The sequence below is a fragment of the Leucoraja erinacea genome, chromosome 18 (genome assembly GCF_028641065.1).
Source record: "Leucoraja erinacea ecotype New England chromosome 18, Leri_hhj_1, whole genome shotgun sequence".
In the NCBI taxonomy this organism is placed as follows: domain Eukaryota; kingdom Metazoa; phylum Chordata; class Chondrichthyes; order Rajiformes; family Rajidae; genus Leucoraja; species Leucoraja erinaceus.
In genome coordinates, this window is record NC_073394.1 from 26,068,822 (window position 1) to 26,084,802 (window position 15,981).

Sequence of the window (15,981 nt, forward strand, 5' to 3'; positions counted from 1 at the left end):
AAACCACACTTCAAAGATGTACAGGTTTGTAGGTTAATTGGCTTCAGTAAAAATTGTAAATTCTCCTTAGTGTGTAGGATAGTGCAAGTGCACGGGGATCGCTGGTTGGTGCGGACTCGTGGGTCAAAGAGCTTGTTTCCGCGCTGTATCTCTAAACTAAGCTCGGTGGAATCTGTGAAATGACAATGATTTTCAAGCATCAATTGTATTCCTGGATCTATGTATTTCCATAACTCGTCTGTATGGTGTCACTGCCTTAATGTAGGGTTGATCTATAGAGGAGTGCAGAATGGTCTGCAGTGACATCAAGAGACAGAGCACAAGTATTGCACATTGCTAACACATGGGTAGGATCATGTTTTTTAAATGGGGTGGTCAATGCTAAGGTCCCAGATGGACGACCATTCCATTCCACTGTAGCCTTATTTTACAAGCATGTGAAATAGGTGCAGAAATGGGTGGAACCATGTTGTTCTAGGCCTCCGAGTTGAAGAATATACTATTTTTAACAGTGTACCTTTTCCAACATAGATTTTTAGATACATTTGTTGAATTCATTCATCTCCTTCCTCTTGCCTCCATTCTCGCCATCCAAAACAGCTTCAACCAATTAGGTTGAATGTCCAAGTTCAAACTAAACTAGCCATTAGAATGGCCAGACTCCGATTAGATGTGTTGGGCTCAACGTGTTGCAAATGGTGGTTTAGGGAATGGTTCCACAAAGATAAGAAGAGGAGGAGACCGACATGGAATTGTTGTGGCACTCATCGTTGCTGTACCTGCCACATTCTTGAACCCTACTCCGCAGTGTCAAGACATTCTCACTGGTTTAGCTCCAACAGAAACTGTGGCCGAGGAGATAGGAAATGGGTGTACAGTTCTACTGTGGCAGAAGAATGTTTGAATCCGGAGCTGGCAACACCGCTGAGATCATTAGAGAGTAGTGGCAAATGTGAGCGGCATACAATGAAAGTGTTGGCAGAGCACGTATTTGAGCAGCTGAGCATCTTCCTGTAGGGGCAAAGTTCAAATGGGCCCTCTGGGCATCGCTGAGTCACCTCAAAGTCAGCTGGTCAGGAATCAACCTGATGGAACAGGGACTGTACAATACTTGAGCACAGCAAGTGGAGTTAGAGGCAGGCCATCTGACGACCTTTGGTCTGGCCTTTGCCTGATGATGGGTTTTGTAATGCTGGGGATCACGGTGATCAAGGCCACTGGATGGGCACAAGAGGACAAAGTCATCGATTAGTGCAAACACCAGGTTACAATGCGCGGTTGAATGGGGCCCTCTGAAGAAGTAGCCAGGGAAATTAAAGTCAATTTGAAGCAACCAATGTAATGAATAATGCCAAAAATATTAAGCCTGATGATGGACGGAGAGTGAAATTAAAAAGAATCTCGAGGTGTCACCTTTTTCTAAAACAAATAGAAAACATTCAGATGAATGCTTGGGCTAATTTAATTGGTTTTCATGCATGATGTAGCCCATGTTTATTTTTATTTCTCTCTGTTGTTGTTTCAGATTGCCAGTATGTGCAGTTCTTTCTCTTTTCAAAGGATTTATTTTCCTTTGATTTGAAAGATATTATATGCTGGCAGTGGTACAGAGATTATTCAGCCTCTTCAGTGCATAGGCCAATTTGAAACGCCTAAGAGAGACCTATTTTGAGAGTGTAGATTGCAAGATCTGTTTCTTGTAGTCGGGGTGCCTAAAACTAAGGGGCACAGGTTTAAATTGAGAGGGAAAAGGGTGAATAGATGGGTACATTTTTCATACCAGTAGTCAGTATCAGGATTGAGCTGCCAGAGGTGGTGGTTGAAGCAGGAATAGTAACACCATTTAAGAGGCATCTTCGCAGGGATATGGAGCTAAATGAAGGAAAATTGGATTATTATTCAAAGGCATCATAGTTGGCGTAGACATAATGAACAAAGAGCCTGTTTCTATGCTCTACAACTACAGCACTAGAAATGTCATTGGTGAATCAAATAGTGTTCCAAATAGCTCTATGAATGCCATCAATAATATTATCGGAACCTTTATTGAATGTTAATGTTTGACCTTTCACAACATTCTGCTGGTTTGAAGATGACATTGGTTATCTTTGCCTGTGATCCAATACCAACGCATGAAATTTAAAAAGAATGCGAGATGTGGCACATCTAAAATAAAAACAAAAAAAATCTATAAAGGCTCCACAGGTCAGGCAGCATCTGAGGAAAGAAAACAGAGTTAATGAGACATTGCAAGAGTTTTGACAAGATATGTGATGCTTCATCTAGCAATTCGCAAGTAATGTTATTCATAAGATGTTCCGTCAAAGGCAAAAAGCTGAATTACTTTCATATAGCATTTAAAATTTGTGCACTTGAACAGCTCTTGATGTTGAATATAAATGAGATGGTATCACTTCAGCCATGCTTTAGTATTCATACTCAAAAGTTTTGAAAAATTTATAACTCAGTTGATAATTTCTGCCAAGAATGCAACTAATGGCGCTTATTAAAGTTCTTGTTAAAATGGAGTCATAGGATTTACAATGGCCAAATGTTTTCAAAGTTCATTTGAATTTTGTTTTCTCCCCATGGCTCAGTAGTTTTTAAATAGAAGTCAAACTAAATGCTTTTTGTTTGCAGAAAATCATTTTATTGCCTTCAAATATTCTCACTTTATTGTCTGCCCTTTTTTTTCTTTCCTTCATCCATTATTCCTAATTTTCATCCCTCTCTCTTTCTCTCCAATGGTCCCAATCCTCGTCTGATCGTCTCGCTTTCCTTTTCTCATTCTCCATCTCTTCTCCCTATGTGAAGTGAACACTGATAATGACACTATTTGCACAAAAGAATCACTTAACTTCAAAAGAAGCTCATACCGAGAGCCCCGTTACTTTATTTTTGTGGGAGGGGGGTTTCTAGAAATATATCAAAGGCTAATACTTGGCATTCTTTGAGTTTTGGGAAAAGATATGTCTTTGTTTCTGCATTTGCAGAGTCCAAGCTGTTCCTCAGTTGGCTGTTTTGTTGGGAAAATTAAAAATCTTCCATAATATCTTCAGAACTTTCCAAAGCAGAACAAAAAATGGTTACATGCAGTGAGCATCCAGACAAAACTGATGTTGCTTGAGGGAGGAATGTTGGCTGGTTCAAGAAGAACATTTTATGATTTTATTTGGATACTAGCATTAAATGATTTACACTTGTACAACAATATTAATATATTATTAAAGATTACTGTTCATAATCAGTGTCTCCCTGTCTCTGCAAGTGTTCTACATTAATGACTATCTCTTTAGACTTTAGAGATACAGTGAGGGACCAGGCCCATTGGCCTACTGAGTCGGGCGCCAACCAGCGATCACCCTGTCCATTAATCTAGACATGCTAGGGACAATTTTTACAACTTACCGAAGTCAATTAACCTATAAACCTGTGCATCTTTGGAGTGTGGGAGAAAACCAGAGCACCCAAAGAAAATATGCATTCACAGGAAGAATGTACAAACACCCTTAATCAAGATCGAACCCGGGTTTCTGGCGCTGTAAGGCAGCAACGGTACCATTGCGACACTAGTTCTGTTCCTTTTCAAAATCAGCCTCCACCACGGATTGATTTAAATTATTTTTTTAACTTATGTTAATGGATAAAATAATATTAATATAGGTATTTATTAACGTGGTATACTTAGGTGAAATCCATCAAATTTGTTTTCTGGTGGCTTTATGTATAATTTTTTCAGTTATGTTACTGTACTGTAACATATACGTCTGTCATTCTGGTGGATTTAGTGCCTCTACTGGATACGTGTTGCTCTTGGATCTGAATCTGCTCTGCAATTATATTAACGTATTTAGATTTAATCAGCAGATTAATATAATAGCCTAACCCAGTAATCATCTTTGCACACTGTATTAATTGTCACTTATTAGCCTCTACACAAGCTGCCTTAGTTATATTACTTGCACTTTTGTGTGTTTTCCCATGTTTCTATATGTAACATGCACTTTAATATATTGTACTGAAATTTCATTTGCTTCAACATGGCATTTTGTATATCCTTAAGTGAATATACTGTGTGCCCGTCTGAATATTGCGTAACAGACCGCTGCTTTATTCTTGTCCTTCTATCTTTATATATACACAGCCTATAAGTTCACGTATTTACTATGCTGTTCTCTTCCTGCATGTTTGCACATTGTTCTGCTGCTTCACTAGTCACTTACACCTGAAAATGATAGGCCGCAGTTATAGTGCACAAGACTTCAGACTTCGTTCCAGACCAATGTCACCCTCCAGCCATAAGGTTATTAACTCTGACACTGCTTCTGCCAGCATCGCCAATTTTATAAGGTACTGATCATATTGGCTTCTCTCAACATTTTGTACTGTAAGTTACTCTGCTATGTGTAAGCAGCATTGGGTACTTTGATTCCTGGTGCAATTCTTCCAGGTGACGATGGGGTAATAACATAATCGGGCAGTAACTGGATGAGTAAGAAATCACATTATTTGTTATCCTGTATAAATCCATGGTCCTGATCTTAAACAGTGCAAACTAAGGTGTAGCAGTTATCCACCTGCACAGTATTGGACACATGTCTTGAGTCAGAGCACTGGTGATGCTGTCATTCATAATGTGCCATTGATTGGATCACTCTGGAGTGATGGCATCATGCTGTTCTCTGACAATAAGCAAATTGTAGAATATAACTTTTTAACCTTGACCCAGATTAAATAAAACTTAGAAGGAAGTTATTTTTGCTTCCAGTTGAAGAGAGAGAGGAACTTGGATGAAGGCATTTGGAGGAGGTTGTAATCAGTGTGTTAACATATTTAGGAGAATTCTGGGGAGTATTGTGCTTGAGAATTTGAATTGGATCAGGCATCCGATATGTTTGTTAACAAATTCCTCGTGGGTTTTGAGATTAGGTCCCAGAGATGATTTTCCTATTGGGTTTCAAGGATAGTTCTTTGTTTCATCTGACCTGTTCCCAAGTCGGTTGTTCCCAATAAATCTCTTTTCTCCTCATACTTTCCTTGCAGTGCATCTTATGCAAGAAGACAGGAGGGTCTTGCCAGTAGCTCTGTCCCAGGACCTGTTACAACGATGTCTAGCACAGGCTCCTCCTCCAATCCTCCCAGTAGTTTTCTTCTCGGTAATCCATCTACGCCATGCAGTGAGCATTTGTCATGCAAGGGAGACAGCCTCTGCTCCACCGGGTCTTGCCAGTTTTTCTGTCATCTTCAGGGTTAGCATTGTTACCAACTTCTTTCGATGTCTGATGAAGCACAGGTTCTTTCCTCCTACTCAAACATAGAACAACTCCAAGAGTTTTAGTCGGGGATAGATAGCCTTTTGACAGCAGGGGACAGTTCCACCACAGTGACTCCACCCAGCATCTCCTCACTGTGATGGAGGTAAAACACAAGTCGGTAAGAACAGTCCCATCTACGCCATCTTGAGCTCATAATTTTGTCACTCAAGGGAGCAGCCTCTTCTCCACCATGTCCTTGCATCTGATTTTTAAAATGCTGGCCCGCGGCCGAACCCCGGACTCAGGCCACCGCCGCCAGAACACTGTCCCAGCCACCCTCACGTGAGTACTGTGCCGTCTTCAGCCTCGGGCTGGGCCACCCCGACTTGGGCTCCGAACCTCCCCCGGACCGGGCCGCCCCGACTTGGGCGTCGCTTCTCCCCCCGGACCGGGCTGCCCCCGACTTGGGGGGCCGCCCCGACTTGAAATTAACTCGGGCTGCCAGCGCCGCACCTTCCCGGGCTCGGCCGCTCCGACGGGAGCCTCGTTCCACCCTCGGGCTGGCCGTCCTCATGGGAGCGTCCCAGCCTCTTCCAGCCCTGAGCCGGACCACCCTCACGGGGGCGAGCTCGGAGCGAGTCATGGCGGGCTCTGCCTCCGGAGCCTCGAGGTCGTCAGCTCCATTTAGGCCTCAGCGCAGACGGTGGCAGAGAAGGGGAATACGACAAAAAGGTCGTATTCCCCCGCAGGGAAGACTGCAAACCCCGTTTTCAACCCCCCCCCCCCCCCCCAAAAAAAAAACTAAAACCAAAAAACTAAACTAACCAAACAAATGGATCATTGTGAACCACGGAAATAGAATTTACAACGAGGCACTGCAGAATTAGAATTGGCCAAACATCCTTTCTCTTTTCCATTAGTTCCATGATAGCCTTTGAGACCTCAGAGGAGGGCAATATAAGGTATGGACAGACGACATGTCGGGTTGGGGCTTTCTTCAGACTGACTTCTGCTATCCTGTACTGTATAAGGGAACAACTCCCAGATTTACTTTGTTCCTTCATATCCTTCAGTTCCCAGGCTCGAAACCAAGCGGGAAATGGAGCAGAGAAAGAGAGTACGCAAGGCACTGGTTATGGCACTGTGAATCGTGAAAGACGCAGGTACCAGATACAAATGAAATGCTCAAATGATGCAATCAACTTCAGAATGAACCACATGCACAACATTTAGATGTGTTGTATATTGTATTACTCTTAAATTAAAAAATGCAGTGCTGGAGTAACTCAACAGGTCAGGCAGCATCATTGGAGAAATGGATAGGTGATGTTTTGGGGTGGGACCCTTTTTCAGTGTTAAGAGTCTGTTATTCTTGCATGTGATATATATTCTTGGACACAACTGTAAATATATTGGTTAGTAAGTTTGCAGCCAACACCGATTGCTGGAGTTGAGGAAGGCTGTCAAAGTATACAGCAGGATATTGGTTATCTATGGAAATGGCTATAATATCATTGCATGGTGTAAGCAAATATATTATCAATATTGAATTCTAATCAGACAGGTGATAATTTATCCTTCACAGATCATGACAGGTTTATGCCACATTGAAAACCACTTGTAATTTATAAAAGGATATGCAGTTTACTGACCAATTCGTGAAGATAAAAAAAGTTACAACTTAATTTTTAGTCCAATAAGTCTTACATTGTTTTGAGCTGGTAACTTGAATTTGGGTTGGGACTGTAAACGTTTGCGGCATATGTCTGCTTGAACAGCAGAATTGACTCGCAGAGGTTACTCACAGACTTCATAGCTGTGGCTTCCTTCCATAGAAACATAGAAAATCGGTGCAGGAGTAGGCCATTCGGCCTTTCGAGCCAGCACCACCATTCAATATGATCATGGCTGATCATCCAATATCAGTAACCCATTCCTGCTTTCTCCTCATACCCCTTGATTCCTTCAGCTCTAAGAGCTATATCAAACTCTCTTGAATACATCCAGTGAATTGGTCTCCACTGCCTTCTGTGGCAGAGAATTCCACAGATTCATGGGTGAAAACGTTTTTCATCATCTCAGTCCTATATGGCCCACCACTTATTCTTAAACTGTGACCCCTGGTTCTGGACCCCCAACATCGGTAACATCCAACATAAGATGAAGTGTCTTTGGGTGTAATGTAGATCAGCTCTTACAAATGGTGCCATTAAAAGAGATTATTCTCTGCCTTATTTCCTTCTCAGATCCTACCTCACTCCAGTTCGTGATGAGGAAGCTGAAGCACAACGGAAGGCGCGTTCACGACACGCCCGCCAGTCTCGCAGGTCCACACAGGTGAGATTAAGAGTTCACTGCAGTACATCCTCTGCAAAATAATGCACTCCAATATCACCTATTTGCATGTTCACTGTTGAAAACTGGCATATCAGGAATTTTGAATTGGTTGCTCGATAGTAAGGTGGTAATGATTTTTCTCCAATAAACATAAACTAATATTGGATATGGTGTCTGTATGCAGTTGAGGTTTGTCCATGGTGTATGTTTAATGGAGGTTTATATGCTCCAAATATATTGGGTGTAGCCACCCTTCACCGCCATTTCACTCATCATAATGCTTTAAACGTTTGAATCTTTGGAGGGCACATCCTCAGTACAAGAAAACTCTGATAATCCAGCACATTCCAGAACTGTGGTGGTGCCAGATGGGTAAATTTTCCAGGTGACAGGATATAACTAAATTTTAATTCCTTTTTGCTGCAAGTTACACTGTATTATCGTGAATCTGAGTGAACCGCGTAAGTTTCGAGAATATACGGGAACTGGGGTTCCAGTGACTTTGAATGGATTTCTGAATAATCGGACAGTGGATTATTGGAGTTTAATTGTATTATGGAATGATCATGTGAATGGACATCTTTAAAAAGACATATGGCATTTTTTCCAATTATTATTGGGATATCAATGTTCTTCCTTGCCCTCCATCCCCATTTCCGCTTCTTACACAAACCGCTCCTGACTGGTTTAGGACATTGTTCCTCCTAATCGTCATGTTTTTAATGTAGGGTGTAACACTTACGGACCTCCAAGAGGCTGAGAAAACAATTGGAGTGCAACGCGAGAAGAAAGCTGCAGAACAGGAGAAAGAGAAAGAGAAAGAGAAAGAAAAAGAAAAAGAAAAAGAGAAAGAAAAAGAAAAAGAAAAGGAAGAGAAAGAAGAAACTAAAGACATTGCCTCAAAATACAGATATAGCAGGAGCAGTCAGGATGAGGTGAGATGATTGTCTGTAGACAGTATTGGTACATGTAATACTTTGATTCTTAGTTTTATCTCCCCAGCATGGATCCTAATGACAGAGCAACACCCCCAAACTCTGGCCCTAACACATACCAACTGTGACCAGCATTGTACCTGTACATGCTGTATTACCTCGGATCCAGGTTAAATTCAGCCTTCCTTTTATTCATTCTTTTCAAACCTGTGAATGATGTTGATCTGCTCATTCCTTTTAACTCTTTAACACTTCTGCAGAATACCCCAATGTCTGTGCACGTTTGCAGACCTAACATTAGCATACACCCCCCTGATTCCAATTGATGCATTGTTGGTAGTCCTTTTATTTATATTGAAGTTATTGAAGCAACTCTTATAAAGCTTCAGGTATAACTTAAGCTGAATAACTTATATAACTTAAGCTGAATAACAGGTCATTTTAAAATGTTGTTGACAGTTCTTTGCTTCCTGTTGATGTAATCTCTGTGGATCTTTGACAACTTTCAGATTATGTCCTTCGGAACTTTATCCCTTCTTCGCTTGCACGGTTCCCAAGACGTTGTCCCTTATTGAATCTTTTGGAAAAATAGCAGACGGAAAATTAAGGGAAATGCAGTTGTTGTGAGAGAAATCTTAAAATGGGAGCTTGGCCATTCCAAATGCATGATGAGAAACATTGCTGCCCTCACAAAAATAATAAAAATCCAATGTTGATGGTGATTCTATCTCTCAAAACCCCAACACAGTTCAAAGGTGGATAGAGTTCAGATGCAGAGCTGCCGCACTGTGCTTGATCATAGGTGTTAGTTGGTCTCCTCTTCATTGTTTTCAGAACATATTTAAATTAGTGAATAGATTTCATAGTGAAATAATAAGAACTCTTTCTTCACTACGATAAATGGGGTACTTTTTTTCCAGTCTGAAGGGTACTGATCCAAAATGTCATCTGTCCATTCCCTCCGTAGATGCTGCCTGACCTGCCAAGTTCCTCCAACACTGAGTTTTGCTTAAGATTGCAGCATCTACAGTCTCTTGTGACTTAATTTTTCTCTGCTTTACATTTTCTGAACCTTGATCATCGACTCTCGTGCACATATTTTACCACACTTGACATCTCTCACCACACATGCACTCTGCATAATGCACTTTCCTCCCCTTGTGTTCTTGTCCATGAGCCATGCTTGTGATTCTGTGTTTTTGGTGTCTATTTAAATGTGCATGCTGTGCCTCAAAGTGCCATTATTTAGTCACCCCCTATTGTGCTGTCTAATGCAGGAGAAGAACTGGCGTTCACGATTAGCCAACCTACAGAAAGCGGATCTGTTGGGTCTAACCTCGTATTCCTCAGATTCCAATCGTTCTACTGTCCCCAGCTACACTTGCCACAATGCCGTGCAGCCACTCGACAACAAAGGTATTGACAAACTTCTTCCAAGAGTATGCTCATTGTCTACTTGCTGCTACTTCTAAACCCGTTGTATTGAACTTTATTGTATGAAGGATCTCTCTCATTTCAAAGCATTTGCTATAAAGGGAAATCAATGCTGGGCAGAACTTGCTTTGTAAATGAGTAAAAAACAGCCTCTGTATAGTTACAGTCATCAATATGGGAAGGTCCTGTAAACCTTGGCTCATAACCGGAACAATATAGCCTTAATATAGATGTACTTGGATCGCTATCATCTGATATATTTTGAGTGAGATTCAGCAAGGAATGGAGGAGAGGTGTATCCAAATCTGAGTGCTCAATCTCCTGTGGAATTCCCCTGGTGCTGGAGGAATTTTGTGCACCGAAAATTGAAGATCCTTAGCCTTAATATTCTTGTGCTTGAATATGTTTTAAATCCATAGCACTAGGTCACCTTTTGGCCAATTAAATTATCTGCCTGGAGTTTGTGTAGCATTGTTCCACCTCTGAATCATCCATGCTGGATATTATTGTATAGAAATAGCTGTAAAGAGGCAATGTTCCGTGATTAAAATGTTACGGTTGTGGTGTTAATAAATATTTACCAATCCCTGGTTGATTTATTCTGACTGGAATGACTCAGAATACAACCTGTACTGATTTTAGAGCAGATAAAGATATTTACAGAATCGTGTTTACAGAAGCAATTGTTTTCATATTGTTTACAGAAGCAATAATTGCCCTTGACTCTTAATTGACAAGGGGTCACAGTTAAGGATAAGGGGGGAAATCCTTTAAAACCGAGATGAGAAGAACTTTTTCCACGCAGAGAGTGGTGTTGCAAATTGTTTCAGAGGGAGTTAGATGTCATCTGTTTGGAGAGAAGGCATCCGGGATACTGAGTTGGATGATCATGGAAATGGCGGTGCAGCTTGTTGGCCTACTCCTGCACCATTCTAAGGAGCATCCACTGACTCCAGCACAAATTGTTTGGTCCCCATCATGGAAAGCTTGTTCCTACTCAAACATGAAGGATGACCTAAGTAGTTTTCTGTACCTGAGCATGTGTCTTTATCTTTAGGTGAAGACCATTGTCATTGAGGTTGTCCGAGTGGTCCCCATAACATTGCAATGAATGTGCGTGTGGGACAGAGAATAGGGGAAGGCTGTCATGGGGGGAGAGGGGTGCTGTAACTGGGTGCCAATTTTCACTGGATGGTTCGGAATGTCACTAGATATTGCATTACTCTGGGTCTTCCTTGTTAACATGCAAGGTGCTATTTACCTCTGAGCCCAAGATCTATTGCATTGTGCTTGTTGTTTATGGTTGACATGGGATATCTTCGAGGGAAGCTTGTAGTTGGGTGCTGAGAGTGGGTGGATGTTGAACGCTAACCATTTCTGAACAACTAATCACAGTTTAGATCTGTCTTACAGAATTGGAGAAAGCTAAAGAAGAGGAGAAGGAATCAGATGATTCTTCTTTCAGAAGGTCTGGTACAAGAGACCGGAGACGGCCGAGGGGGAAGCGAAGATCAACAGGAGTGCATTCCCTATCACAAGATGTAAGTACTCTGGGTACTCAAGTGAATTTTAGACTGTCAATTACCCTGTTCAAAGACAGGGTTTCTCCAGCAGAGCCACGGCCAACGAACAAATTATCACAGCCATTTACGCTGTAATCACTTTTATTTTATCATTAACGTGGTGAAGATCTCCATAGATTGGTTAAGATATACATGGAGTACTGTGCAGTTCTGGTCATTAAGCTGGATAGCGTGCAAAACAGATTCAGCAGGATGTTACTTGGGCTTCGGGCTTTAGTTATTGGGAGAGCTGGATAGTCAAGGATTTTTTTCTTTGGAATGTAGGAGGCTGAGGGGCAATCTTGTGGAGGTGTACACAATCATGAAGGATATGGAGAAAGTGTACGCTCACAGTCTTTTTTAAAGGGTAGAGGATCCAAAAGCTAGAGGTCACATTGGCTTAATGTGAGAGGTTTCAAAGGGACCTCAGGGGCAATTTTTTCACACGGCGGGTAGTCCGTATCTGAAAAGAACTGCCAGAGGACGCTACAGAAGTAGATACAATTGGGTTTTAAATGATATATTTGGACAGATATGGATAGGAAGGGTTTAGAAGGCAATGAGCCAAATCTAAGCAACTTGGTCAGCATGGACAAAGTCAGCCAAAAGGCTTGTTTCTGTGCTGCACAGCTCAATGACTCTTAATTATTTTATCCGAGGAGCCGGCTGTAATCTGAGAATATAGAAGCTGAATTAGCATCAGGGAGAAATGGCCAGCCAAATTGGGCTGGGGTGGGGGGGGGGGCAGGCAAGGGCAACAGTTTGGTACTTTTGCTGCTTAATTCTGAAGAACACTCAGCGACAAGGAAAATAAAATGAATACACAGCATGTTTGAACTGAGAGTGAATATAAAAAGTGAATATACAGAATACTCTGGCGATTGTTGCATAGACAATGGCAAATACCTTTTGGTGCATCGACATTTCTAGATGACACTTAGGTTGACAAACCGATCACGTGTGTTAAGTAGTCCCAAATGTGTTTTCCAATGGTTCATTGGTGCTTTATCACATGTAGCAAGGTACAGTGAAATTCATATTTGTAAACTATTCAGTACAAGGATCACTTTTCATAAGCACTTGGATACATCTTAGATAAGCACCTCAGATACAGTACAAGTGGACAGGAGTAGTATACAGAGGTGCCAGATTTGGCACCATTTTCAAGTCCCAGTTGTTGTAAATGCAGGGTTCTTGACCAGACCACGAAGGCCTGTTGTCCAAGTGGCATTGCACACTTTGCCGGGCCTCCACCACTGTAGGCCGCGTTTGGTCCACGCGCTTGGCCACTTGGAGCAGCGTGCTGCCCAGCCGAGCCTCGGGCTCTTGCAGGGCTTCCAGTGGCCCACTTCCCCGTTGAGGCAGTGCACTCCCTCCCGCAGCTGATCTACTTACTGGCTCCCCTGTCCAACTCCTTCCTCTCTGTGCGGGCAAGGCTTGCTGCTGGGTCTGGCCACGGCTTGCAGGGATTATCCCACTTGACTTTGATCTGTGGTATTAGCTAGGCTGCAAATATCTCGTTGTTCAAAATAGTAGAGGGACTTGGAAGTCTCAACACAGTTAGTGGATACATTAAAGGCAAGGTGTGGCTAGTAAAGTGCCAATCGAGACAGATAGGAGAGCTTGACAACTTAAATTAAAATTAAGGCATTGAATCATACATTTAATTTTGTTTGTGAATATCGATTTTCGGTGTCTAAAAATAAAAAAATCTGACAAATTTAAAGGGTAAAAGCAGCATATTTCAATTTCAAAATTATGTTCACCAATTACAAATATCACTGGGGTCAATTTTCTGGTAGCTCTGAGTCTTAAAAGCCCACTCTAAATTATAATTAGCACATAATTTTTAATGCACGTGAAAGACTGCTGCAGTAGGGGAAATGGCATTATTTTCCAGTTGAGATATTAAATAAAGCCTGTATGTTCATGTGGACAAAACATATCTATGATGTAACGCATGATGTTTCATAGGGAGCATGCAAAAAAAATACTCAAAAGTCATAAGGTATAGGAGTAGAAATAGGTCATTCGGCCCATCAAGTCTACTCCGCCATTCAATCATGGCTGATCTATCTCTCCATCCTAAACCCCATTCTCCTGCCTTCTCCCCATAACCTCTGACACCTGTACTAATCAAGAATCTATCTATCTCTCCCTTAAAAATATCCACTGACGGCCTCCACAGCCTCCAGTGGCAAATAATTCCACAGAATCACCACCCTCTAACTAAGAAATTTATCCTCATCTCTTTCCTAAAAGAACATCCTTTAATTCTGAGGTTATGACCTCTAGTTCTAGACTCTCCCACTAATGGAAATATCCACTCTATCCAAGCCTTTCACTATTCTGTATATTTCAATCAGGTTTCCCCCCCCCTCATTTTTTTGAATTCCTGCGAATACAGGCCCAGTGTCAACACACGCTCATCATAGGTTAACCTACTCAGTCTTATAAACCTCCTCTGGACCCTCTCCAGAGCCAGCATATCCTTCTTCATATATAGTGCCCAAAATTGCTCTCAATATTCTAAATGGCGCCTTACAGCGCCTTATAGAGCCTCAACATTATATCCCTGTTTTTGTACATAAGCCCTTTTGAAATAAATGGCAGCATTGTGTTTGCTTTCGTTACTACCGATTCAACTTGCAGATTTTGGAAATCCTGCACCAGCACTCCCAAGTCCCTTTGCACCTCCAATTTCTGGATTATCTCCCCATTTAGAAAATAGTCTCTGCCTTTATTCCTACCACCAAAATGCAAGACTCCACACTTTGCTACACTATGTTCCATCTATCACAAAGCCTTCAATCCCTTCATCCAAATCATTAATATATGTGAAGACTAGCGGCCCCAGCACCGACCCTTGCGGAACTCCACTAGTCACTGCCAGCCAACCAGAAAAAGCCCCCTTTATTGCCACTCTTTGTCTCGAGTCTCAAATAAATTGAGTTGGAAACCAAGCAAAACAGGAAGAAAAAATGTGAAATGCACCATTGTAAATACTTGAGGAAAACAATGTAATCTGAAAGAACCTTCGCACCTGAAATAGTAGGGAACATAAGAGAATGCTGACACAAGTTCTTCAGGATATGCTTACATTGTTCTGCAGAAATACTGCCTGACCCGCTGAGTTACTCCTGTATTTTGTGTATTTTTATAAAAGAATGTTGACAGGATTAGATGAACTAGTGGGGAATAAGGAAACTCCTGTGAAGCATTAATACATAAGATAGACACAAAGTGTTGGAGTAACTCAGTGGGTCAGGCATCATCTCTGGAGAAAAAGGATGGGCGACGTTTCGGGTCAGGACCCTTCTCGAAACATCATCCATCCTTTTTCTTCATTGATGCTGTCCTTCCCGCAGAGTTGTCCAGCACTTTGTGTTTAACTATGGTATAAACCAGCATCTTCAGTTCTTTGTTTCTACGCATTAATAAATGTTGGGCCAATGGCACCTTAGATTCACTATTATTATACGTGGGAATGCAGTTCCGACAGTTGTACTTTATCTTTCTTACTGGTGTTTACCAACCATATTCTCCAGTCACTTCTATTCAAAGACTGTCAACTGTGTCTCAGCAGTGGGGAGCTTTCTCTTACAGCTGAAAAATCAGCTCCCACTACATTTGTAAACTAAAGGAAATAAGCATTGCCTGGATAAATGAGCTAATTGGAAGGGGTAATAACAAGGCTGCACTTGCAGACCACGTTTCTAAATCTCTGATGCAGTCCATGGCGGATCAATTCCCCTCCTGGGATAAATAAAGTTCTATTGTATCGCATCGTATGGGTAAGTCAGTTCTGGCAATGGATTGTGGCCTTGTTCTCAAATGTTCCTGTGTTTAAACAATTTTTCTTTTTCCAGGATGAGAATGACCAAGATGAGTCAGATGGTGAGGATGTGCTGGGATCACAGAAGAGACAGGTATGCATTTGTGAATGGGATGGTGGGACTGATGTATGATGAAAGAATGGGTCGACTGGGCTTGTATTTGCTGGAATTTAGAAGGATGAGAGGGCACCTTATAGAAACATATAAAATCCTTAGAGGATTGGACAGGGTAGATGCAGGAAAAATGGTCCCGATGTTGGGGTAGTCGAGAACCAGGGGTTACTGTTTAAGGGGTATGTCATTTAGGACTGAGATGAGGAAAAACATTTTCACCCAGAGAGTTGTGAAGCTGTGGAATTCTCTGCCACAGAAGGCAGTGGAAGCCAATTCACTGGCTATACTCAAGAGGACCAACGGAATCAAGGGATATGGGTACTGATTTTGGATGATCAGCCATGATCATATTGAATGGTGATGCTGGCTCGAAGTGCCTACTCCTGCACCTATGTTCTATGTTTCTATGAATCCCCCCACTCTGTAACCCTGGTCTAACATAGCTCATTAAGTAAAAGGAAAAGGTGCCAGCAGTATTGAGTAAATCTGGCAGCATCCACAGGTAGCG

At 41.8% G+C, this 15,981-nt stretch overlaps 1 protein-coding gene across 1 annotated transcript in view; it reads left to right on the plus strand.

The window, feature by feature from the left end:
• Nucleotides 1–15,981, plus strand: part of LOC129706007 (protein phosphatase 1 regulatory subunit 12A-like) — a 129,707-nt gene that overhangs the window by 92,082 nt on the left and 21,644 nt on the right. The window contains exons 13-20 of the mRNA XM_055649978.1: nt 4,216–4,350; nt 5,044–5,156; nt 6,115–6,418; nt 7,502–7,592; nt 8,321–8,527; nt 9,805–9,943; nt 11,375–11,502; nt 15,393–15,452. Coding sequence (XP_055505953.1) covers nt 4,216–4,350; nt 5,044–5,156; nt 6,115–6,418; nt 7,502–7,592; nt 8,321–8,527; nt 9,805–9,943; nt 11,375–11,502; nt 15,393–15,452 — 1,177 coding nt within the window. The remainder of the gene's footprint in view (nt 1–4,215; nt 4,351–5,043; nt 5,157–6,114; nt 6,419–7,501; nt 7,593–8,320; nt 8,528–9,804; nt 9,944–11,374; nt 11,503–15,392; nt 15,453–15,981) is intronic.